At 44.9% G+C, this 25,472-nt stretch overlaps 1 protein-coding gene across 1 annotated transcript; it reads left to right on the top strand.

The window, feature by feature from the left end:
• The first annotated feature begins 5,840 nt into the window (after positions 1-5,840).
• nfat5a (nuclear factor of activated T cells 5a) lies at positions 5,841-24,413 on the top strand. Its single transcript, XM_046349694.1, is given in 14 exon segments — positions 5,841-6,102; positions 9,496-9,624; positions 11,578-12,250; positions 16,462-16,645; positions 16,759-16,949; positions 17,062-17,234; positions 17,434-17,568; positions 17,698-17,750; positions 17,833-17,965; positions 18,082-18,263; positions 18,443-19,477; positions 19,479-19,769; positions 19,771-20,488; positions 20,621-24,413. Coding segments are annotated over 14 exon segments (4,341 nt in total). The 5' UTR covers positions 5,841-6,032; the 3' UTR covers positions 20,995-24,413.
• Positions 24,414-25,472: the final 1,059 nt, after the last annotated feature.

Genomic DNA, 25,472 nt, shown 5'->3' with positions numbered 1-25,472 from the left:
TATCATACATTTTAGGGGTAACAAAGTGACAAAATGTACTCATCCAAAACTGCGTCTGCGCACGAGAATGGGAGGGGTTTCGAGGGGCTGAACCGCGTTAGCATATTAGCGAGGGTCAGGGTGCTATTCGGGTTCCTTGGGACGTCCCTAACCCCTTAGCTATTTTAAACCTCAATGTCAATGCGGTAGGGACGTTGCAATGATCCAGATACCACCAATATATGAGCAATTGCGAGTGGGCATCAGAAACAGATTATCGTTCTCATGGCAGCATGATATTATACTGGTAGCACGATTACGGATTCTTCCACTTCAAAATAAGAGTCCCCATACAAAACATGATATATTTGGGGAATTACGATTTTACACTTTAGTACAATGCAACAGTTTTTCACAGCATTGCAACCACCAACAATTATAGATCATTTGCATTACTTTTATTTTTAATATTGTATTATTTATACCAGCATTTCTTTAGAAAGTTTACACAAATACTGGTATTTTGAAAGCTACTAGTATATTGAAGGCTATATTTAATTTTCATTTTTAATTTTACCTTTATTTAACCAGGCAAGTTTAATAAAGGTAAAACCACATTCTTATTTTCAATGAAAGCCTGGGAACAGTGGGTTAACTGCCTGTTCAGAACAACAGATTTGTACCTTGTCAGCTTGGGGGTTTGAACTCGCAACCTTCCGGTTATTAGTTCAACGCTCTAACCACTAGGCTACACTGCCGCCTCACGTAGGGCTCCCCACTGAGACGTCACTACAGTGCCTGGTTCGAATCCAGGCTACATCACATTCGGCAGCGCACAATTGGCCCAGCGTGGTCCGGGTTTGGCCGGTGTAGGCCTTCATTGGAAATAAAAATTTGTTCTGACTTGTCTAGTTAAATAAAAAAAATATGTAAAGAAATACACTTTTAATAAAATGCAAATATATAACATTGGAATTACTGAATAGAGTCTACAAAACTTAAATGTATCGAATAAGGACAAACCACCAGGTACCGACAACATGGATGGTCAATTTCTGAGGTTTGTATCGGAATACATTGTGACTCCTGTTTGCCACATCTTCAATTTAAGCCTAGAAAGACGCTGTGTGTCCTCAGACATGGAGGGAGGCAATGGTCATTCCACTACCCAAAAATAGCAGAGCACCCTTTAATGGTTCAAACAGCCAACCAATCAGCCTGTTACAAGTGCTTAGCAAACTTTTGGAAAAAATGTTGTTTGTTCAAATACAAAGTTATTTTACAGAAAACAAATTAACACATTTTCAGCATAATTATAGTAAGAAGATTTTGGGAGCTATTTTGTTTGACTTTAGTGTAGCTTTTGATGTCATTGATCATAACCTTTTTTGAAAAAACTTAGGTGATATGGATTTGCATCCTCTGCTTTATTATGGATTGAGAGGTACCTATCTAATAGAACACAGAGGGTTTTCATTAACCAATGCCTCTCTCATGCAAATTCAGTTGATTGTGGTGTACCGCAGGGCAGCCGGCTAAGGCCATTATTGTTTTCAGTTTTTAGAAATGACCTTCCACTGACCTTGAATAAAGCCTGTTTGTCTATTTAAGCTGACGACTTAACAGTATACACATCAGCTGCAACAGTAAAATAAATAACTGAGATATTTAACATAAAACTCCAGTCAGTTTATGAATGGTTAACTAGCAAAAGGCTGGTGCTGAATATCTCAAAAACTAAAAGTATAATTTTTGGGACAAATCACTCGCTCAACACTAAACCTTGTTCAGATCTATTATTGAATAATGTGGCTATTGGGAAAGTTGAGGAGACTAAACTGATGATTGTAACCCTAGATAGCAAGCTTTCATGGTCAAAATATATAGACTCAATGGTTGCTAAAATTGGAAGAGGTCTGTCCATGATAGGGCGTTGCTCTGCCTTTTTGACATCTCAGTCGACCAGATAGGTCCTACAGGCCCCAGTTGTGTCGCACCTGGACTACTGTCCAGATGTGTGGTCATGTGCCGCAAAGAAGTACATAGGTAAATTGGAGTTGGTCCAGAACAAAGCAGGACGTATCGCACTTAGATGTACACGGAGGGAAAGAGTCAGTAACATGCATGTCAGTCTTTCCTGGGTCAAAGTTGAGGAGAGATTTACTGCTGTCATGACTTTGTCCTGTGGGTGAGGTTTATGACCCCCCCATAAATACCCTTTCTCCCTTTCCTCTCTCTTGACTCTACAGAAGGACTCTTGAAAAGCCTTTGCTAAACATAGAGAGTCTGGGAACATCAACATATGTTGGGAAAGGAACCATATTTCGGTAATCCAACCAGCTGAAAATATGTGTTGGTACTAAATGAATATGATGCCAGATCAGTTGGCGTCTGAGACATTCTTACTGATGATAGGACAACATAAACTGTATCTTGGAAAGTCTACACATTATAGTTATCAGGTTCACATGGAATTGTTGTGCAATTTAAATGTTTAAATATGAAACTATTTGTGAAAAGATTCAATGTAATTTAGCTTCTTAAGGAGAGAAAGGTTTATCATAGAGTAAGCTATGCTCAACTTAGTGGCCCTGCCTATGTGAGCAGGCATTGGTTATAAACTATGAAACACGCCATTCTCTCCCCTCCTATATAAAGCCCTTGAAGAAAATGTAAGTTTCTGTTCCGAGGACGTTAGGGCGACAATTCTATGTTTAAAAGGGCTCAGATAATAAGCTGTTCCAAGGATGTGTGGACTTGAGATCCCCACGTTGAAAGGACAAAGACCACCTACAGAACTAAGCCAACCTTAGAGAACCTAATGAAATTAGCATTGAATTTCAATGTGAAGGTGACGACCGACACCCCGAAAGGATGAATTTCGACTATACCAGCCAGAATATAGCATGAGCTTAAAAGTATGGCAACTTGGTACAAACTTTGAACTCTTATTCTCCAGCAGCGATACCTGCTAGCCGTTGAGTTAGCAGTCGTCACTAAACGTGGGCTAGGAGAGGACTGACAGAGTATCCATTCTACCACGCTCCAGTTCACCACTAGACAGTCTTCAGAGGACCAGAAATCCATGCTGGACAACCCGGCCTCTCATCAGCCGAAGCGCAACTCAGAGTAAATATTTATTGCATTCTCCTTTTTCTGCTGCTCTAGCAGCGCTGGACAGGCGGGAACACCTGTAGGCAGAAGACGGAGAGACAGCCTGGTGTGGGGTGCTGACACCGGAGCACTGGTGCGTGGAGGTGGCACTGGATAGCACTGGCTAGACCAGACCGTGCAGGCACACTGGTGCTCTTGAGCACCGAGCCTGCCTAACCTTACCTGGTTGAATGCTCCCGGTAGCCAGGCCAGTGCGGCGAGGTGGAATAGCTCGCACTGGGCTGTGCTGGCGAACCGGGGACACCATGTGTAAGGCTGGTCCCATGTATGCAGGACTGAGGAGGAGCTAGAATGTCACCGGGCTATGCACACGCACTGGGGAGACTGTGTGCTCCACCGCATAACATGGTGCCTGCCCGGTCCCTCTCTCTCTCCGGTAAGCACAGGAAGTTGGCGTAGGTCTCCTACCTTGCTTCACCACCCTCCCCGTGTGTCCCCCCCCAATACATTTTTAGGGCTGCCTCTCGGGCTTCCAGCCGTGCTGCCGTGCTGCCTCCTCATACTGTCGCCTCTCCGCTTTCGCTGCCTCCAGCTCTGCTTTGGGGCGGCGATATTCCCCTGGGAACCGTCCAAAATCTCCTCCCAAGTCCATTTCTCCAAATATCGCTGCCTCCCCTGCTGCTGCTGCTGCCTGTTACCACGCTGCTTGGTCCTCGGTTGGTGGGTGTTTCTGTAACGGCAGATCTCCCCTTCGTCCGAAGAGGAGTAAGGATCGGACCAAGATGCAGCGTGGTAAGTGTCCATAATGTTTTTAATAAAGACAAATGAACACTCGAACAAAAACAATAAACAATAATGTGAAATATACAAAAACCGAAGCAGTTCCGTGTGGCGACAAACACTCACACGGAAACAAACACCCACAAACCAACAGTGAAACCCAGGCTACCTAAGGATGATTCTCAATCAGAGACAACTAACGACACCTGCCTCTGATTGAGAACCATACTAGGCCGAAACAGAAACCAAACATAGAAAAACAAACAGACTGCCCACCCCAACTCACGCCCTGACCATACTAAATAAAGACAAAACAAAGGAAATAAAGGTCAGAACGTGACAATTACCAGGATTGCACACTTCAAGATTGCTTTGATCACGTGGACTGGGATATGTTCCGCATTGTGTCAAACAACATCATTGACAAATACGCTGACTCGGTGAGCGAGTTTATTAGCAAGTGCATTGGCGATGTCGTACCCACAGCAACTATTAAAAGATTCCCAAACCAGAAACCGTGGATTGATGGCAGCATTCGCGTGAAACTGAAAGCGCGAACCACTGCTTTTAATCGGGGCAAGGTGAACGGAAACATGACTGAATACAAACAGTGGAGCTATTCCCTCTGCAAGGCAAACAAGCTACAAGCTAAGCATCAGTATAGAGACAAAGTAGTCACAATTCAACGGCTCAAACACAAGGGGTATGTGGCAGGGTCTACAGTCAATCACAGATTACAAAAAGAAAACCAGCCCCGTCGCAGTCCCGCCTGCTCCCAGACAGGCTAAACAACTTCTTTGCTCGCTTTGAGGACAATAGAGTGCCACTGACACTGCCCGCTACCAAAACCTGCGGACTCTCCTTCACTGCAGCCGACGTGAGTAAAACATTTAAATGTGTTAACCCTCGCAGGCATCCCCAGCCGCGTCCTCAGAGCATGCACAGACCAGCTGGCTGGTGTGTTTACGGACATATTCAATCAATCCTTATCACAGTCTGCTGTTCCCACATGCTTCAAGAGGGCCACCATTGTTCCTGTTCCCAAGAAAGCTAAGGTAACTGAGCTAAATGACTACTGATCCTCAACACTTGGGCCCCACAAGAGTGCGTTCTGAGCCCTCTCCTGTACTCCCTGTTCACCCACGACTGCGGCAACTGCTCTGCCCACAACAGTAAGGCTCTCCAGAGGGTAGTGAGGTCTGCACAACGCATCACAGGGAGCCCTCCAGGACACCTACACCACCCGATGTCACAGGAAGGCCATAAAGATCATCAAGGACAACAACCAACCGAGCCACTGCACGTTCACCTCGCTATCATCCAGAAGGCGAGGTCAGTACAGGTGCATCAAAGCAGGGACTGAGAGACTGAAAAACAGCTTCTATCTCAAGGCCATCAGACTGTTAAACAGCCACAACTAACATTGAGTGGCTGCTGCCAACATACTGACACAACTCCAGCCACTTTAATAATGTAAAAATTGATGAAAATTGTATCACTGGCCACTTTAAACAATGCTACTTCATATAATGTTTACATACCCTACATTACTCATCTCATATGTCTATGAGACATCTACTGCATCTTGCCATCTTGATGTAATACATGTATCACTAGCCACTTTAAACAATGCCACTTTTATATGTTTACATACCATACATTACTCATCTCATATGTATATACTTCACCCGATACCATCTACTGCATCTTGCCTATGCCGTTCTGTACCATCACTCATTCATATATTTTTATGTACATATTCTTCATTCCTTTACACTTGTGTGTATAACGTAGTTGTGAAATTTTTAGGTTAGATTACTCGTTGGTTATTACAAGCATTTCGTTACACTCGCATTAACATCTGCTAACCATGTGTATGTGACAAATAAAATTGTATTTGATTTTGAAGTGCCGACTTTTATTTTGAAGGTTTCCTCATTACGATATTTAAAAAACGTGACGTCATCGCCAGTGCTGCAGCTAGCAGAATAGTTCGCGGTAATAAACGGTTGTCTGGGTCCATTTAACTTTTGTTTCTTATCAGTATATTTCACCCAGATGCAATATTTATTGTTTGTACTATAGTCATATTTTGTTGCCCACTACTGTTCTTTGACTGACTGGCTTCGTCCTGATCCAGGTGAAGATGAAGCGCTGCGATGCCCTCTGATTTTATATCCCTCAGCTCCGATCTCGACCTTAATTCCCCCAAATCCCTTTACTCTAAAGGTAAGAATTATATAAATATTATCCCTTGTGGCATAAATGCATTTGAACAGTTTTCCAAATGTTTTTGGACTGTGACTGATTAATGGGTAGATAGCTAGCTAACGTTAGTACCGTTCGTTGGCTAAAGTATCCAGAGAACTGATGCGCGATAGCTAGTTAGCTAATGTGTGCATGATGGACAAACTATAGGGACCAACTAGCATCTAACGTTAGCTAGCAGCAGGAGGCGTGTTGTGTTGTGTTATTGTTTTCCCTCGGGGCACTCGTTGTGGTTCGGTCCCATGACTATGGGCGGCGTGATATCTAAACGTTTTCTAAGGTTAGGTTCAAGTTGTATAGTAACAAACGTCTCCTCGATGTATTGTTGAATGTGTCACGATGGTTTAGCTAGTTGGCTACATTAGCCACCATGCTCCATTGCCATGGCCCTGTAAACCAAATACCGAGAATCAGACTAGACCAGTTGGCAAGCATTTAGGCGCGTAACAGGTTAAAACCAGGTCATCTGCCTGGTGTGGAATGCGTGAAAGTGCCCCCCTTTTCGTTGTGTGCTTACAACTGTGTGTGTGTTTCTGGTTTTACTATCAATGTGGGTACCAGAAGTCCTCACAAGGATAGTTAAACAAAGAAAATTCGGACAAGAGGGGAAATGTCGCAGGTCCTCAAAAGGAAAAATGTGGTTTAAGGGTTAGGAGAAATAGTATTTTGAATGGCAATCAATTGTTTGGTCACATATGTTACAGTAAATAGCGAATTGACAGGCCTTGTCAAAAGTTAAGTACGAGTTTTAAGGTAGGTTCAGAAATCACCCTATTCAGAATTATATTTAACATTATAGCTAGCTATATTATCAATATTATCTACTTACCTAATCTTATTGGTTTGAATAACATCTAGTCCCCATATTGAAACAATGTAACCCCTTTCGGTCTGAATAACAAAAGTGAAGAGCATTTTATTATTGGTATAATAGAAAGGTAGTAAGATAAATGTGAAGCTTGACCTACAAACCAGTTTCTTAGAAACGTCTGATGTCCAAGCCTAGCTGTATCTCTGATTAGGCTACTTGGCCAGCTGATGTGGTGGGTGCTGACTGAGTTATGACTGATGCAAAGCTGCTCCTGTGATAACAGCTATGAACAGGCTTCCTTTTCCTCTGTCACTGCTCAGCCCACTCCTCCTCCAGTCCAGCTGTGTCCGGAAGTGATCAAACCCTGGGGGGTTCCAGTCAAAATACCTTCTACAGGTGGAAGATAAGACTGGCATATGTTGATATTGGTGTCAACTCCTTGACATAACTTTATAAAAATAAAAATACATTATAGACACACTGCTATCTTGGTGCATGAGTTCTGCTAGTGGTTTTGAACCTCTCGTCTTATTCCTTATTGGCTAGTCATCTAGGACTAGTTAGGGGCTTGCAGCGAAGGAATGCTACTGTGTGTTTTGAGTTCTGTTTTCTGATGTAGGCCTAACGCAATGTTTCTTTCTTCTTCTTCTGAACACTCTCTTTCCCCACAATCTACAGATGCCCTGTATATGGACTAGCCTACCTGCTGATACAATGGTTCAGACACATCTGTCCAGACCCTGTGTGTCGTACACTAATACGGCAGTATATTAAAGGCCCTGGCATGCTAACATGAGCTAGCCATATGGTGCTGCTGTCGAATGTGGTGAGGAGTGTGTACCTTATTTATATGACAGTAATTGGCTAATGAGAATTCATAAATACTTCAAGTTGTTTACTGTAGGTAGACCAATAAGGGTTCCATAACTGGCGACCCACGGGCCGACTTTGGCCTGGGGTGGTTTTATTTGACCTCCCAAGTTTAATGAGCACAAAATATACAAATTATTATTCATTGTCATTGTTGGAAATGAGACTGTAAAAACACTAGGAAATCAGCTCAAAGTGATTTTAATTTAGCAATCTGTTCCCAAGTATTCTCACGCATAATAGACGTGATGGGATACAAATGTAAGCAAGGTTTGAAATGATTGTTTTTGTCATATTATATTTGTTTGGGCTTCTTGCGGTCAATTTGCAGTTTACAAATTTTGTAATTATCTTCAGACCATCCACCCAAAAAACAATCAGCCCGTGGATAGACCTATGCTGTGCTATCCATGACCTAGTCAGCCTATTGTATTTCTTGTCTGGCTTTGTATTTGCAGTGAGTGCAGACTGCAGAGTGGGTAGGATCTTTGTCTTTTAATCTCATAGAACCAGACGTGTGTCTAAATATTTCATACAAGCTGTAGCTGTGAAGTCTGGCATGCATGATTACCTATGAGTTAAATATGCATGTTAGAAGACTGGGCATTGCTTGAGACTGGTGGATTTTTGGCACCCAGCTTGTGGGCTGGCAGTTGTAACATAAACACATTTCTGTGTCATCAAAGCAAACGGCCAGCTGCGGGAGAAAAAAATAGTCTGACCGTTGGCTTGGCACAGCTTCAAAGCTAGTGTAATGTGAGCAGTGTGTAGCCAGCCGACAGCATAACTATGTGGTGAGGTAATCGGATTGTAGTAGGGGAAGTATGCAAGACTTGGCTGACTTGTAGGCCTAGGCTAATAAATGAGAATTGTTATAATCTAGGCCTATTGCTGTGCTCCCCCCCACATCAAAATCTGTACAAATCACAATCTTTCTGTTGATTTCTTTCGCTTCGTGCAAACATTGTGGGGCCTTAACAAATGTCTAATTTCCATAGCAAATTAGCAGACCCCACCTAGTATGGAGAACTAGAAGGAGAGAAATACTGTGGTATGGAGGAGCGAATGAGTTTAGTCCCGAGGCAATGGGTTTAGTGCCTGGTCAATGGGTTTAGTGCCTGGGCAATGGGTTTAGTGCCTGGGCAATGGGTTTAGTGCCTGGGCAATGGGTTTAGTGCCTGGGCAATGGGTGCCTGGGCAATGGGTGGTGGAGTGTAGTCTACCTCCAACCACATCAAGTAGGTATCGGTCGGTACTTGTTAAAATGTCCATTCTTTCATGCGTAACTTGTACCTATGGATATTTTTTACAAGTATCGACTGATACCGATTCAATGTAGTCGGAGGTAGGCTACACTCTGCCGAAACTCATCGCCTCGGGACTCATCTCCATCAGGAATGGTGGAGTTGAGAATTCTTGGTTAAGGTAGGACTAGCCTAAGCCTTTTGGTTTGGTCACTATGCTGCTGGGGTTGACTTATTACAGGCAGATCAGATGACTGCTTGCTAGGCTACATTTGCTGGATGGATACGCTGCATATCCACAGCAGATATATCTGTGTCAGGGTGTCGCTGTGTTTCTTAGCAACCAGGCGACCTCTCACTCTTAGTGGTGGTGTTTGGTGCACTTTTAAACCCCCTGATTTCTCTCCTCATCCTCCTCTTCCTCACCAGAGTCTGTGTATGACCTCCTCCCTAAGGAGCTCCAGCTGCAGCCGTCCTCCTCCAAGACAGACACACCCACCATGAGCCAGAAGAGTGGGGGAGAGGCCGGTCCGCCCCCTTCTGCATCCCTGGCCTCAGGTAAGCCCCTCACTCTCAACCCACCAGCCTCACCTAGGATCAGATTACTCTCCCCATAACCTCACCTAGATAATTAGTAGGCAGAACATTAGGCTGACCTTAGATCAGTGTCTAGGGAACAACTCTCCACCCTTCCTGCTGAGTGCCTAGTGGTGGGTGCTAGTGGTGCTCTGTTGTGGGAAATTGAGTCTTCACCTCTGTAGGGCAAATATAGGCTGTGGTTACTGTAGACAGGACAGATGTGAGAGAGTGGGAATATATATAGTTTAAATAAAAAGTGAATGAGCTTGGCCTTGGTCTATATATTCCTAAAGTCATATTAGGCTTTAGACTACTGTTGCCTGTAATCTGTCACTCTAGAGTCTATAATCAAAATATAATGAACTGTTTTGTTTTCATTCATTTGATTGTTCTATGTTTTCATCTCTCTTACATAGGGAGATGTAAATGAATCAAACCCATCACTAGAGACTGTATTTACTGTCAGTTTCTATTGTTGGTTTTTATTCTCAGATGGTGGGAAGAGGTGAAAACAGCTGGTTATAATTAGCACGGCAATTATCTTGTCCTTTTAGCACTTCTGAATTAGCATGCCTGTCTGGATCTGAACTGCCTGTCTGGTATAGCCTTTCTGTGAAGAAGATAAGATGACGAGCATAAAGAAATATCTCCAGAGATCTTGTATTAGGCCTAGATTAGAACAAAATGATATGTGGTAGTGTCACCTCAGTGAATGGGGTATTAAAACAGAACGTGAAATGGTTTTGAAAATGGCAGAGTACTAATACCCAAGACTAGTAGACCACTTCCTTTTATCACAGGAAGCTGACTGAACTTGGTAGTCTTGTGGCTGCTGTCATTGTGCACAGTAAACCAGAAGTAGGTATAAGTTGACCCTAACCACTGATACAGGCTCCGGTATATTCTTAACCCCCTTATTGGTTACTGTTAGGATTGGGGTGTAGGGTAGCCTGTCCCAGATCTATATGTGTTTTAGCCAACTCCTCTGACTCTCCTTGTCATGCCATACATGTGCCAGGCTAGAGTAATCTGATCCTAGATCTGTGGTTACAGGCATCTTCTACCTCAAGCTCAGTTTTCCAAGTCTAGCTTGGGACCTGTCATCGCACTAGCTTTTCACACCAAACATATCTGCCACAGCTGTACTGAAGCACTACAAATCTATGAAGAGACAACTTAAAAAGTTATATCCTCACAACAGTATTTCATTGATTTCATTTGCGGATTGCCAGGAATTTCAGTCATGACTGATCAGCTCTTGTTGCTCATTGGCTGTCTCATTTGTATTGCAGGAAGTTTCCTCCCTCTGAGGCAGGGGGTGGCTGCATATAAAATGGCCTGCAGGTCACTGCTCCATAGGTCAGAGCCTTGTTTATTCTGTTGCCATGGCTACGCTCAGTCCAAACCCAATCCTCCAATTGGCATGTTCAGACCATTGTATAGGCCTAAGACTGTATGCACAAACTGCTCTAGCGTCACTCCTCATTTATTTGGCACCGCATCTTTAGTTTGCAAATTTGTCTGTTAAGAGGAAAGTCTTACTGACCAGATTTTGCTGTTTTTTGTTTCTGGCAATGTGTATGTAACAATTGTAGAAGCTTGCTTTAGTTTTTTGTAAACAAAGCATGTCAGTTTTGTCACGTTGATTTTTAAAGAGCAAGTTGTAGTAGGAATTAAACATTCCAATGGGGGAAACATGGGGCCTATTTGTACCATTCTCAACTTTAACTTCATAAAATTTGATCAACACCAGAGAGCTCTGGCATGCACAGTGAGGGAATGTAGCCACACACAAAACATCCTCAAATGAATTTAGAGTTGGGAAGAAGGACATTTTTAGATAAATCATGGTCAAATTAAGCTGTTTGAATGGGACTGCTAGCCTGCCTTGTATTGACATCTGTACTAACAATGCCATCTTCCACACTCCAGATGCCGCCTCCTCCACTTCCAGCCCTTCTCCATCCTCCTCTCAAGACATGGGAGACCCCTGCACCACTGGCCCCAGACCCAGCACAGCCCCCTCTACCTCAGCCATGGAACAGCCCCAGCCCCCCCTCCTCCTCCACCATCCCAGCAGTGCCCCTAGAGAGGGTTCCGGAGACCCAGTGGTTTCAGAGATGCAGGGGGTAGAGGGAGCTCTGTCTACCCTTGGAGGTGGATGCTGCAGTGGGACCAGCTCTGGAACAGGAGGAGGAGACCCAGGAGCAGGGGGGGTGGGAGCCCAGCAGCAGCCCCAGAACACCCCCTCTAAGCGGAGGCCAGTGCTGAGCATCTCTCCCCCTCCAGAGGACCTATTTGATGACAGCAATATGTCCTGCCAGGAGGATCCAGCCCCGGCTGGGCCAGTAGGGCCAGACTCAGAACACAGCAGCAGCATCTGGGCAGACGACTCAGCCTCCAACTTCAGCCTGATCAGCTCCAGCTCCTACAACGACAACACAGAGGTCCCCCGCAAATCCCGTAAACGCACCCCTCGCCAGCGGCCCGGGCCTAAGCCTGCACCCCCAGAGGACAGCATGGACGTGTTTGATGCAGACAGCGCCAAGGCCCCACACTTTGTTCTGTCTCAGCTGGGACCAGACAAGGCCAGCCCCAAGCCCAGGTAGGTTGAATAGAATGCTAGTCCCAATACAACGGCAGAAGTCTTACCAGACTTGATACATATCAATCAAGCATAGTTTATTAAAAATAGGTACTTGCAAACAAATATAAGAACATGTTTCAGTTTAATGCAATACACAAGAAAACAAGGTGTGTAAGTATGTATATATGTGTGTGTGTATATATATATATATATATATATACATACATACATACATACATACATATACATACATACATACATACATACATACATACATACATACATACATACATACATACATACATACATACATACATACATACATACATACATACATACATACATACATACATACATACATACATACATACACACCTCTATCTCTCAACAAAAAAGAAACGTCCCTTTTTCAGTACCCTGTCTCAAGGTAATTAATTAAAATCCAAATAACTATACAGATCTTCATTGTAAAGGGTTTAAACACGGTTTCCCATGCTTGTTCAATGAACCATAAACAATTAATGAACATGCACCTGTGGAACGGTCATTAAGACAGTTATGAAAACTTTCTACTGACTGAAAAACAGGGTCCCTGCTGATCTGTGTGAATGTGCCTTGGGCATGCTGCAAGGAGGCATGAGGACTGCAGATGTGGCCAGGGCAATAAATTGCAATGTCAGTAGTGTGAGACGCCTAAGACAGGGAGACGGGACAAACAGCTGATCGTCCTCGTAGTCGCAGACCACGTGTAACAACACCTGCACAGGATCGGTACAGCCGAACATCACACCTGCGGGACAGGTACAGGATGGCAACAACAACTGCCCGAGTTTCACCAGGAACGCATCCAGTGCTCAGACTGTCCGCAATAGGCTGAGAGGCTGGACTGAGGCCTTGTAGGTGGAGGGTCCATCATGGTCTGGGGCGGTGTGTCACAGCATCATTGGACTGAGCTTGTTGTCATTGCAGGCAATCTCAACGCTGTGCGTTACAGGGAAGACATCTTCCTCCCTCATGTGGTACCCTTCCTGCAGGCTCATCCTGACATGCCCTCCAGCACAGCCAGGCACGACTCGAACACCATCATTAAATTTGCCGATGAGACAACAGTGGTAGTTGGCCTGATCACCAACAACAACAACGAGACAGCCTACAGGGAGGAGGTCAAGACAAAGGAGATGATTGTGGACTACAGGGAAAAGAGGACCGAGCACGCCCCCATTCTCATCGACAGGGCTGCAGTGTTGCAGGTTGAGAGCTTCAAGTTCCTTGGTGTCCACATCACCAACAAACTAACATGGTCCAAGAACACCAAGACAGTCATGAAGAGGGCACAACAAAACCTATTCCCCCTCAGGAGACTGAAAATATTTGGCATGGGTCCTCAGATCCTCTAAAGGTTTTACAGCTGCACCATCGAGAGTATTCTGACTGGTTGCATCACTGCCTGGTATGGAAACTGCTCAGCCTCCGACCGTAAGGAACCACAGAGGGTAGTGCGAATGGCCCAGTACATCACTGGGGCCAAGCTTTCTGCCATCCAGGACCTCTATAACAGGTGGTGTCAGAGGAAGGCCCTGAAACTTGTCGAAGACTCCAGCTGTTCTCTCTTCTTCCACACGGCAAGCGGTACCGGAGCGCCAGGTCTTGGTCCAAGGATTCTAAACGGCGTCCAAGCCATAAGACTCCTGAACATCTAATCAAATGGCTACCCAGACTATTCACATTGCCCCTCCTCTCTCCACACCACTGCCACTCTGTTGTCATCTATGCATAGTCACTTCAATTAACTCTACCTACATGTACATACTACCTCAACTAATGGACAGTGCAGTTTTTGCTACTGCATTGTCGGTTAGGGGCTCGTAAGTAAGCATTTCACTGTAAGTCTACACCTGTTGTATTCAGCATTTCACTGTAAGTCTACACCTGTTGTATTCAGCATTTCACTGTAAGTCTACACCTGTTGTATTCAGCATTTCACTGTAAGTCTACACCTGTTGTATTCAGCATTTCACTGTAAGTCTACACCTGTTGTATTCAGCATTTCACTGTAAGTCTACACCTGTTGTATTTGGGGGATGTGACAAATAACATTTGATGGAACTGGTTCAGTTTATGTATGTTATGTTATTTCCATACAAATATGTACACGTTAAGTTTGCTGAAAATGAACACAGTTGACAATGAGGGGACGTTTATTTTTTTGCTGAGTTTATATAGATGTATAGTATCAGTCAAAAGTTTGAATACACCTACTCATTCCATGGTTTTTCTTTATTTGTACTATTTTGTACATTGGAGAATAATAGACATCAACTATGAAAACGCATTTGGAATCATATAGTAACCAAAGAAAGTGTTAAACAAAGCTGTCATCAAGGCAAAGAAGCCACCCTTTGCCTTGATGACAGCTTTGCACAGTCTTGGCATTCTCTCAACCAGCTTCACCTGGAATGGTTTTCCAACAAACTTGGAGGTTCCACATGTGCTGAGCAATAATAATAATAATATATGCCATTTAGCAGACGCTTTTATCCAAAGCGACTTACAGTCATGTGTGCATACATTCTACGTATGGGTGGTCCCGGGGATCGAACCCACTACCCTGGCGTTACAAGCGCCATGCTCTACCAACTGAGCTACAGAAGGACCACCAGCACTTGGCTGCTTGTCCTTCACTCTGCGGTCCAACTCATCTCAATTGGGTTGAAGTCAGGTGATTGTGGAGGCCAGGTCATCTGATGCAGCGCTCCATCACCCTCCTTGGTCAAATAGCCCTTACCCAGCCTGGAGGTGTGTACCAGTCTTGGAATTGTGTCAACTCGTTACCCAACTCGCTTTACTTGTGACATATTGTTAAATGCACTAAAGAGGGACAATGGGTACATATTGAAGATGCACATGCTCATCCCCAGAATCCAGTCAGGGATGTTCTTGTCCCATCGCGCTCTAGCGACTCCTAGGTTGTGTTTGGGAGGACAGACAGCTCTCGACCTTCGCCTCTCCCGAGTCCGTACGGTAGTTTCAGCAATGGGACAAGACTGTAACTACCAATTGGATACCACGAAATTGGGGAGAAAAAAATATATTTTGGACTGAACAAAAATATAAATGCAACATGTAACGTGTTGGTCCCATGAAAAAATAAAAAGCTGATCCCAGAAATGTTCCATATGCACAAAAAGCTTGTTTCTCAAAAAATGTTTTGTTTACACCCCTGTTCGTGAGCATTTCTCATTTTCCAAGATAATCCATCCACCTGACAGTGTCAAGAAGCAGTTTAAACAGCATGATCATTACACAGGTGCACCTTGTGCTGGGGAGAATAAAAGGCCACTCTAAAATGTTATGTTTTGTCATGACACAGATGTCTCAAGTTTTGAGGAAGCGTGCAATTGGTATGCTGACTGCAGGAATGTCCACCAGAGCTGTTGCAGATCATTTTATGTTAATTACTCTACCATAAGTGGCCTCCAACATCATTTTAGAGAATTTGACAGTGTCTCCAACAGGCCTCACAACCGCAGACCATATGTAACCACATCAGCCCGGGACCTCCACATCTGGCTTCTTCACCTGCGGGATCGTCTGAGACCAGCCACCCGTAGAGCTGATGTAACTGTGGGTTTGCACAAACTGTCAGAAACCATCTCGGGCAAGCTCATTTGAGTGCTCGTCGTCCTCACCAGGTTCTTGACCTGACTGCAGTTCGGTACCGTAACCGACTTCAGTGGGCAAATGCTCACCTTCGGTGGCTACTGGCATGCTGGGCAAGTTTGCTCTTCACAGATAAATCACGGTTTCAACTGTACCGGGCAGATGGCAGACAGTGTATTGTGTCGTGTGGGTGAGCCCCGTGGTGGGGTTATGGTTTGGGCAGGCATAAGTTACGGACTAAAATAATTGCATTTTATTGATGGCAATTTGAATGCACAGAGACGCCTCCATCACCATGTTTCAGCATGATAATGCACGGCTCCATTAGAAGAGTGGGATAACATTCCAAAGGCTACAATCAACAACCTGATCAACTCTATTCCGAAGGAGATGTCGCGCTGCATGAGATAAATGGTGGTCACACCAGATACAGACATGTTTTCGGATCCATGCCCCTACTTGTTTTGTTGTTTAAGGTATCTGTGACCAACAGATATATCTATGTTCCCAGTCATGTGAAATCCATAGATTAGGGGTTAATTAATTTATTTGTGTTGCGTGTTCTCCAGTTCTCTGGAGGCTGGGTGGCTGCTGAAGGGATGTCTTCTGTCAGGTCAGTACCCCCAGAAGAGTGAGGGTAAGGAGCTGAAGATCCTGTTGCAGCCAGAGACCCAGCACCGGGCACGCTACCTGACCGAGGGCAGCCGCGGCTCTGTCAAAGACCGCACCCAACAGGGCTTCCCCACGGTCAAGGTAAAACGCTTTCTTTTTCCAACCATATTAAATAAACCATATTAGTCATTAAGTTGATTTGTCTGTTAAGCTGTGTTGCACTCTCAACTCTACTCACCATCTTTTCTCTCCAGTTGGAGGGTGTCAGTGAGCCGGTGGTGCTGCAGGTGTTTGTGGCCAGTGACACAGGCAGAGTGAAGCCTCATGGGTTCTACCAGGCCTGCAGGGTGACAGGCCGAAATACCAAAGCCTGCAAAGAAGTGGACATCGAGGGAACCACTGTCATAGAGGTCCCCCTGGAGCCCAGCAATGCCATGTCACTGGCGTAAGGGACTAATTAATTGAGTTAATGAAAATTGATGTGTTGTTGAAATATCAGCATGTTACTGTGTGTTTGTTTCACCATCTGAACATTTTGTAACATTGAATCTTGACAGGGTTGACTGTGTGGGAATCCTGAAGCTGCGTAACGCGGACGTGGAGGCTCGTATTGGGGTTGCCGGGTCCAAGAAGAAGAGCACCCGGGCCAGGCTGGCCTTTAGAGTCAACATCCCCCATGCTGATGGGTCTGTCCTTACCCTGCAGACCACCTCCTCACCCATCCTCTGCAGTGAGTCAACTACCACAAACACAAATAACTACTGGGTATCCAGACTTTAAAGTAAATTTGGATGTATATGTGCTTGTTTGATGTTCATTCAATGCAGTGTGTTCATGTCGGGCTGGAACAAAAGCTGACACAACACGTAGCTCCAATAGCAGGGTTTTGTGGACCGTAGTTATTCATACTCTGCTGTGTCCTTCCCCAGCCCAGCCAGCGGGGGTGCCAGAGATCCTGAAGAAGAGTCTCCACAGCTGTTCAGTGAGAGGAGGAGAGGAGCTCTTCATCATAGGGAAGAACTTCCTCAAAGGAACCAAGGTCATATTCCAGGAGAACCCAGCAGGTACCAGCACGAACCTGCCTGTCTTCTTCCTTTCTTTCCTTTCCTCATATCCCTTTCTGTGATGTCTGCTCATTGAGTGGCTTTAAAAATCTATTTATATATATTGATAAAACATTGATTCGTTTCCAGATGATAACTTGTGGCAGGCCGAGGCAGAGATTGACATGGAGCTGTTCCATCAGGTAGCCCATTGATATCATTGCATGAGAGATGCATACGGATCATGAGCTGACTTTGTCCTAATGATGATGTTGTTTCCTCTAGAATCATGTGATAGTGAAGGTTCCTCCCTACCACAACCTGTCTGTCTCCTCTCCTGTCTCTGTGGGGGTCTACATCATGACCAATGCCGGGAGGTCACATGACGTACAGCCCTTCACATATACCCCAGACTCAGGTGTGCCCTGCTAAGAAAGGAGTGGTGAAGGGTTCACTAAGGCTCCCTCTATGGTATACAAGGCGTGTGTTTCTCTCTCTTGGTCAACCTGCTTTTTTTGTTCTGTCCCACACCAGAGCACTCCCTGGACATGTCTGTGAAGACAGAGGGGTCTTCTCTGGCTAAGGCCTGCACCTTCCAGGACCAGATCAAATCTCTGGCCTCTGACCCTGCCCAGTCTGCTGGTGAACTGGTCAAACGACAGGAGGTCACCCCTATGGAGGTTTCCAGCAATACCCCATCCACAGCACTCTTCAAGGTAGAAATATACCGGTTATGTTTATCCCAGGATCCTTGATTGTACATTTATAGATCAGGTGGTTTGGCTGGGACGTCACTCTTCAGTGAAAGAAGACATTGGGATCCAGAGTCATTGGGCAAAAAGTGTGTAGATTCTAGAAAATATTTAATTCCTCTCTTTTTGTCTCCTTCCTTTAGCCGTCATCTGACTCCCTCGTCTCGGTCCAGCAAACCCTGGAGCTGAGCTCCAGCACCCCGCCTAGCACTGAGTCCTTCCCCAGCCCCATGCCTCTCCAGCCTGGGGAGGTTGACTTCCCCCAGTCCCCAGTCTTCCCCTCCCTGGAGCCCCTCTGCACCATCCAGAAGCAGGACATCGCCCCCACCACCTCCTTCCCTGTCTCCAGCGACAACACCACCCTCCCCCCTGTCCCCCCAGAGGTACCCCAGCAGTTCCTCCGGGACCCCCAGGAGAGCCTGCCTCAAGATTCCTCCAACCCCAGCAGTGAGGTGGTGGTAGTGGGCATGTCCCAGATGGCACCCCAGTCCCAGCTCCCCCTGTTCCCCCAGGACGGGGTGGCACAGCTGGAGAGGGCAGTAAGGGAGCTCCAGGCAGGGGGAAGTGACCTGGTACAACAGGTTATGGAGGCAGCAGTGGCTCAACAGCAGCTCAACTCAGTGTTGTACAGCCCCACACCCTCCACTGACTCACTGCAGCAACACGTACAGGACACCATGAACAGCCTGAGACTGGGGGGAGCTGAGGGCTCTCTGGCCACACAACACCTACAGATACAACAGCAACAACAGCAGATCCTTGGCAACATACATCAACAGCAGCAGCAGTTACATCAACAACAAGTCCTTGGCAACATACAGCTACAACAGCAATTATTATTACAGCCACAGGATCAACAACTGCAGCAACAGATACTGGGTAACCTACAACAACATCAACAGTTTCAACAGCAGCAGCAGGTACTTGGCAACATACAGCTACATGATCATCAACAACTTCAGCAGCAACAAGTACTGGACAACCTACAACATCAAAGCCAAGCACTAGGCAACCTGCAACAGCACCAGCTACATCAGCAACAGTTACAACAGCAGCTCCAGACTGAGTTCCTCCAGCCCCAGATCCACTCCTCATCTCAGCCCCAGCAGCAGCCTGTGTCTCTCCTCCAGCAGACTGGGGAGCTGCTCACCATCCAGACCTCTAGCTTCCCCCAGGAGCCCCCCCTCCCACTCCTCTCCTCCCCAGCAGCTCTTCCAGTCCCCCAGGCCTCTGTCAGAGACCTCCAGCCCCCAGCACCAGGCAGCCCTGCTGCAGAACACTCTGACTGTGCTGACCAGTGGTAGCCTCAGTCAGGAGCAGCAGGCCACAGGTTCTACACTGTTCCTTTCTCCCAACACCCTCTCTAACCAGGGTAGTCAACAGCAGCTAGCGTTCCTGTCCTCCATGGAGACATCAGCCTGCGAGCCCCAGACAATGTCAATGTTCCAGGCCCAGCAGCAGCAGAGCACCCCCCATGGACCATCAGCAGTCCCTTCAGCAGACACAACTACAGCAAACCCAGCAGCTTCCCATGGCTCAGCAGAGCTCCTTGTTCCAGACTAGCATTCTGCCCCCCAGCCAGCACCCTCAGCCCCAGCCCACCGGCCTCCTCCTCTGCACCGCCTCCCTCAAACCCCAGGCTCTGCCCCCAGCCCTCCTCTTTAGTACCCAGGCCCAGGGCCCCTCCATGGGCAACAACAGCACCCCTTGCCCCCAGGACACCCCTGCTTCCCTCTTGTTCTCCCAGCCCACCATGGTGGGGGTCAGGGTTGAGGTAGCCCAGACGGACCCAGTGGAGCCCATGTTATTCCAGGACCAGAGCTCCTCTGTAGGGGGGACCCCTGCCTCCAGAAATACCCCTCCGCAGGGTCTGTTCCAGGGGCAGCAACCTATGCAGGTGGGCTCCAGCTCAGTTAATTGCCCTCCCAGCCAGCAGGTGGATCTGTTCCTGCCACAGGGTTCTCTTTCTGGTCTGCAGGGCAGCATGGCTACACAGGAACTAGGAAACCAGGCTGCAGCAGGGGAAACGATCTTTGTAATGCAGAGTGGGCTGGGGGTTGTGGGACTGCAAAGTACCACATCCTCCCCTGGTAAGAGACCCCCAGAGCAGCTGTTCCAGACGGGAGTGAGCGGGAACGTTGGCCAGCCAGGAGGACAACCCAACCTGTTTGTGTTTGGCCTCCAGAACGGTGAGACTGCTTTACCTGACAGGATCAGTACTCCGCATGGACAATAGTAAAGGAATATTTACTTACTTCATATATAATACCCCAATTGATGCATTTTATGAGTCTTTGTGTGACATCCTTCTTTCTCCTCAGATTCCTCCCAGCTGATGACGTCCTCTGGTTCTACAATGTCTGCCCAGAGCCAGCCCCAGAACCACAACCCTTTACAGGCCAGCCACATCCAGCCTCTCATGGACCCAAACATGGCCCAGACCGCCACACCCATGCAGACTAATCTTCAGACACCCATGCAGACTGGTCTACAAAACGCCATGAGTAGCTTAGAAAATGCCTTGCAGGCCAACCTACAGACCCCAATGCAGACCAACATACAGACTACCATAGAAACAACCCCCATGCAGACCAACCTCCAGACCCCCATGCAGACCAACCTCCAGGCCCCCATGAGCGCCTCCCAGAACATGGAGAAGATAGAGGACCTGCTGGAGAGCCTACAGGAGCAGTGATCTTTACTGGGACCATCGATACACTGATGGGGGTTCAAGTGACTTCTGCCCACTCTTTGAACCGCAAACTGGGCCAGGTTGTGTCTGCTGCTTACAATACAACCCCTCCAAGCAACACAGATATGGAGAATGGGGGTAGAGATGTCTGGCCATGTTATGAACCCCCCTAAGAACATGAAGTAATGAAGACATTTTAAAGATTTTATCAGACATGCTTGTGTACCACTAGCTCATATTTTGATGAGTGTCTGTACATACATTGATAGACAGACGGCCGGGCAGACGGCATTATGATGGATTGGTTGAGTGACTACTCCTCTTGCTGGATCAGAGGACATAAACTTCTGTATCCATCAGTCTCACATGCAGTGGTTCTTCTATTTCATACTGTGTTATTGATGGCCTAACATGGGGGGGATACAGAAAGCTGGAGCAAAAGAGAAGGGCAGCCAGATTGTGAGATTTAAAAGCGAGAGAGTGAAAGAGAAGGGCAGCCAGATGAAGGCATCTTGCTGTGTTCTTGTGAGTGTACAGCACAGCTTCAGTCAGATCATACAGCAGTCAGTGTATCTGTCCAACATATCTCATATCTCTTCTTTTGGCAATTCCCATAGTCTGCATTTAGTTGTGTATTAGTACACACAGGCTTTCTCCATTTTAAATGCTTAGTTTGCGTATGTTCTGCAACTTGTGTTTGTGGGGGAATTTTAGAATTGGATTTGGAAGCATTTCCAGTATATTGTGAATGGAAGGATGCTTTCTACTATGGAAAGTGAAGCGTTGTGTGGTGTTATAAACATTAAGCACTTTATAAACTGTCTTGTGTGACCAGCCAATCCTTATATCCATCCAGAGGCTCTGGCGTTAGAGCACATGCACTTGTTGACCTCCATTTAAATAATAATTTGTAATGCTTTTTCTCACGGTATACATTTGAACACATTGTCCATGCATTTATACATTTTCACCATATTTTTGGAGATTTTTCTAAAGATGTTTTTGTCTTCGTGTTGAATTCATCTGAAGCCTATTTATATCAAGTGATCCAGCCAGTGTCTGTCAATTCAGTCGGATTTCCCATAGTGAGTATACAGTCTTCGTTTTGATGTCTGTGTGTAACTAGCTCCTGTTCGTAGGCTTGCATATCTCTGCCTACACCCCCACAAAACATTTATCATTTAAGTCGATACATTGTGTACACATACATGAGTGGGTGTGTGTCATTTTTCTAAAAGATTTACAGCATATTGCTATCTGTAGCCTACAATTTACTGTGTACTGTAACAATCTGTGTAATTTAACAGACTGTGTTTTACCTTGTCTTGTGTGTGGTTGTAGTTTTTAGTTGGTTTCTGGTTCATGTACTGACAGATGTTGAACTAGTACTGCCAGTGTTCAGGGCAGAGCTGTGCGAAATAGACACGCAGTACCTCTCCCATGCAACGTCACTAGGGACTCACAGCAACACAAAGGCTGTTCCAATATCCGCACTAGCATACCATTTCCTATGGACTTCCACAGCCAAAGTAGTCTATTGGTATGCTATGCCTGTATGGGCATTGGAACATGCGCTTAAAATCTCTTACTTTGGCTGTTTAGACGGGCCACTCAATTCTGATCTTTTTCCACTAATTGGTCTTTTGACATCAGATCTTTTTCAGTGCTGATCTGATTGGTCAAAAGACCAATTGGTGAAAAAAATGTCAATTGGTCTGCCTATCTAAACACAGCCATGGAGAGAGCCATTCTCATGTTATCTATGGTGCTATGTGCAGATGTGATGGACACTTCTAATGCGATGTTTATACTAATATTTTATACTCATATCAACAGAACTGATATTAATCTTGTGGTTCAGTCTTGTGTTTCTATAGCGATGGCTGTGAGCAGGCAGCGTGAGGGGTGTGTATCTGGACTTACTGAAAACACATTTTCTGTTCAAAACATCCTAATGTTCGTTAACTCATTTACTCTGTTTAATCTGTTTACTCTGTCTCATTTTTTAAAACTCATTTTAAATCATGCAGCTTTCATGGATATTAACAGTGTTTTTGTACAAATATTTTAAAATGACATTTGTAAGGTACTCTCCCAACAGTTTTGCCTCTTCTGTCATTTCCATGCAAATGAATATGCATTTGAACCCATGTTGCTCTACCCTGCTTTAGATGAAAGGTGATACTGCTATTCCATGTCCAATAAGCAGTAGTCTGTTTGACATATTGACATAAACAGATGGAATGACAACTTTTCAGTTGTTGCTTAGATCCCTATGCTCATGTAGGCATTTGACATTTCATATTTTCTCATTCTGTCCTGAGAAAGTATCTACTCCATATACAGATGTTTTCACCCATGAGTCAGACATGATGTTCTGATGTACAGTATATAATTGTTAAATTGTTGGATGAACTCCAGTGTACAGTTAGGTGTGTATACTACCAGATGTCTTCATGTAGAACACAGGCCAACAGTAGTAAACTCATTCTAAGCTAACTATACATTTTGAAATGGACACCATTCCAGCATAGAATTTAGTTATTTATTCCCACAGATAATGTATACTATTTTGAACACAATTGGTTTCACCTATCCAAAATGTCAGTTTGTCCTAAACACAATAGATGATCACATCTCTAAATACTGATGTTCAAGCCTCCATTCTATTTCAATGGGGGATTTAAGAGCACATAATGTGGCATAGTAATGCCATACAAATAGATGAAGCCAACCTCTTGAGTATCTCCTCTCTGTGATGAATGTAGCTTTACCTCAGAGAGAAATCTGTTAGTACCGGACCAATTCTACTGTTTTTAGAGAAAGTATTTGAGGTATCCTAATATTGACCCTTTGGTATGTTGGACGTGTGGAAATACATTATTTTGTGGTTCTAATGTCTGGTTTCATGTTCCAAGACCTACTGTCACACTCCGATGTATCTATTTCTTAACTGTTTGAATTCATCACATTCATCTGAAAATACTAGCTTAAAAAGTTCACTTTGAAGTGGAAAAATAGCACACACATGGTCTCCATCCACAAATCAGTTGTCATTATCTCATGTTGAAATGTGAGATAGGGGGGGATCAGTTGTGAAGTTCTGTGTGCCTTGAAAAACCATCAGTGTAGTATGTTTACCAGATTCCCTTTGCGTCGTGAGTCAAGACTGCACATCTCCCTTGTCTAATGGTCAAGATGAACTCTGACTTGTCTAATGGTCTATGTCAAGATGAACTCTGACTTGTCTAATGGTCTATGTCAAGATGAACTCTGACTTGTCTAATGGTCTATGTCAAGATGAACTCTGACTTGTCTAATGGTCTATGTCAAGATGAACTCTGACTTGTCTAATGGTCTATGTCAAGATGAACTCTGACTTGTCTAATGGTCTATGTCAAGATGAACTCTGACTTGTCTAATGGTCAAGATGAACTGTCAAGATGAATGAACTCTGACTTGTCTAATGGTCTATGTCAAGATGAACTCTGACTTGTCTAATGGTCTATGTCAAGATGAACTCTGACTTGTCTAATGGTCTATGTCAAGATGAACTCTGACTTGTCTAATGGTCTATGTCAAGATGAACTCTGACTTGTCTAATGGTCTATGTCAAGATGAACTCTGACTTGTCTAATGGTCTATGTCAAGATGAACTCTGACTTGTCTAATGGTCTATGTCAAGATGAACTCTGACTTGTCTAATGGTCTATGTCAAGATGAACTCTGACTTGTCTAATGGTCTATGTCAAGATGAACTCTGACTTGTCTAATGGTCTATGTCAAGATGAACTCTGACTTGTCTAATGGTCTATGTCAAGATGAACTCTGACTTGTCTAATGGTCTATGTCAAGATGAACTCTGACTTGTCTAATGGTCTATGTCAAGATGAACTCTGACTTGTCTAATGGTCTATGTCAAGATGAACTCTGACTTGTCTAATGGTCTATGTCAAGATGAACTCTGACTTGTCTAATGGTCTATGTCAAGATGAACTCTGACTTGTCTAATGGTCTATGTCAAGATGAACTCTGACTTGTCTAATGGTCTATGTCAAGATGAACTCTGACTTGTCATTCTTCAGTCTAGTGTCAGTGATCTGCTTTTAGTTCCATGACCACCTTAACCAATGCAGTGTGATTTAATGTCATCCATCCCTGGTTGCAATACTACAAATGTGATCACCTTCACTCTTGAACTGCTGTGCAGCTTAACACAAACTGTATACATTTTTGTTTCTATCCTAATTTCAGGACTGTTGAGATTCATAGTCGTGAGATGGAAAAGGAAGGTGATTGTTCTGATTAGATGTTGCAGAAAGCTCTTGTTGGTGTGTGCTTGTCAGTATTACTGTTGCTGTGAAGAGCTTGACATGAGATCAAAAGGAGAAGTGATAAGCGTTTCAGTTTCAGTATCTATTCAGGCAAAGCGTCAGAAGTTACCCTCTGTTTTGTCATACATATGAAATGTATTTTTGTGA

Source organism: Oncorhynchus gorbuscha, linkage group LG01 (assembly GCF_021184085.1).
Source record: "Oncorhynchus gorbuscha isolate QuinsamMale2020 ecotype Even-year linkage group LG01, OgorEven_v1.0, whole genome shotgun sequence".
Taxonomy (NCBI): domain Eukaryota; kingdom Metazoa; phylum Chordata; class Actinopteri; order Salmoniformes; family Salmonidae; genus Oncorhynchus; species Oncorhynchus gorbuscha.
This window is presented reverse-complemented; position numbering and strand designations above follow the sequence as displayed.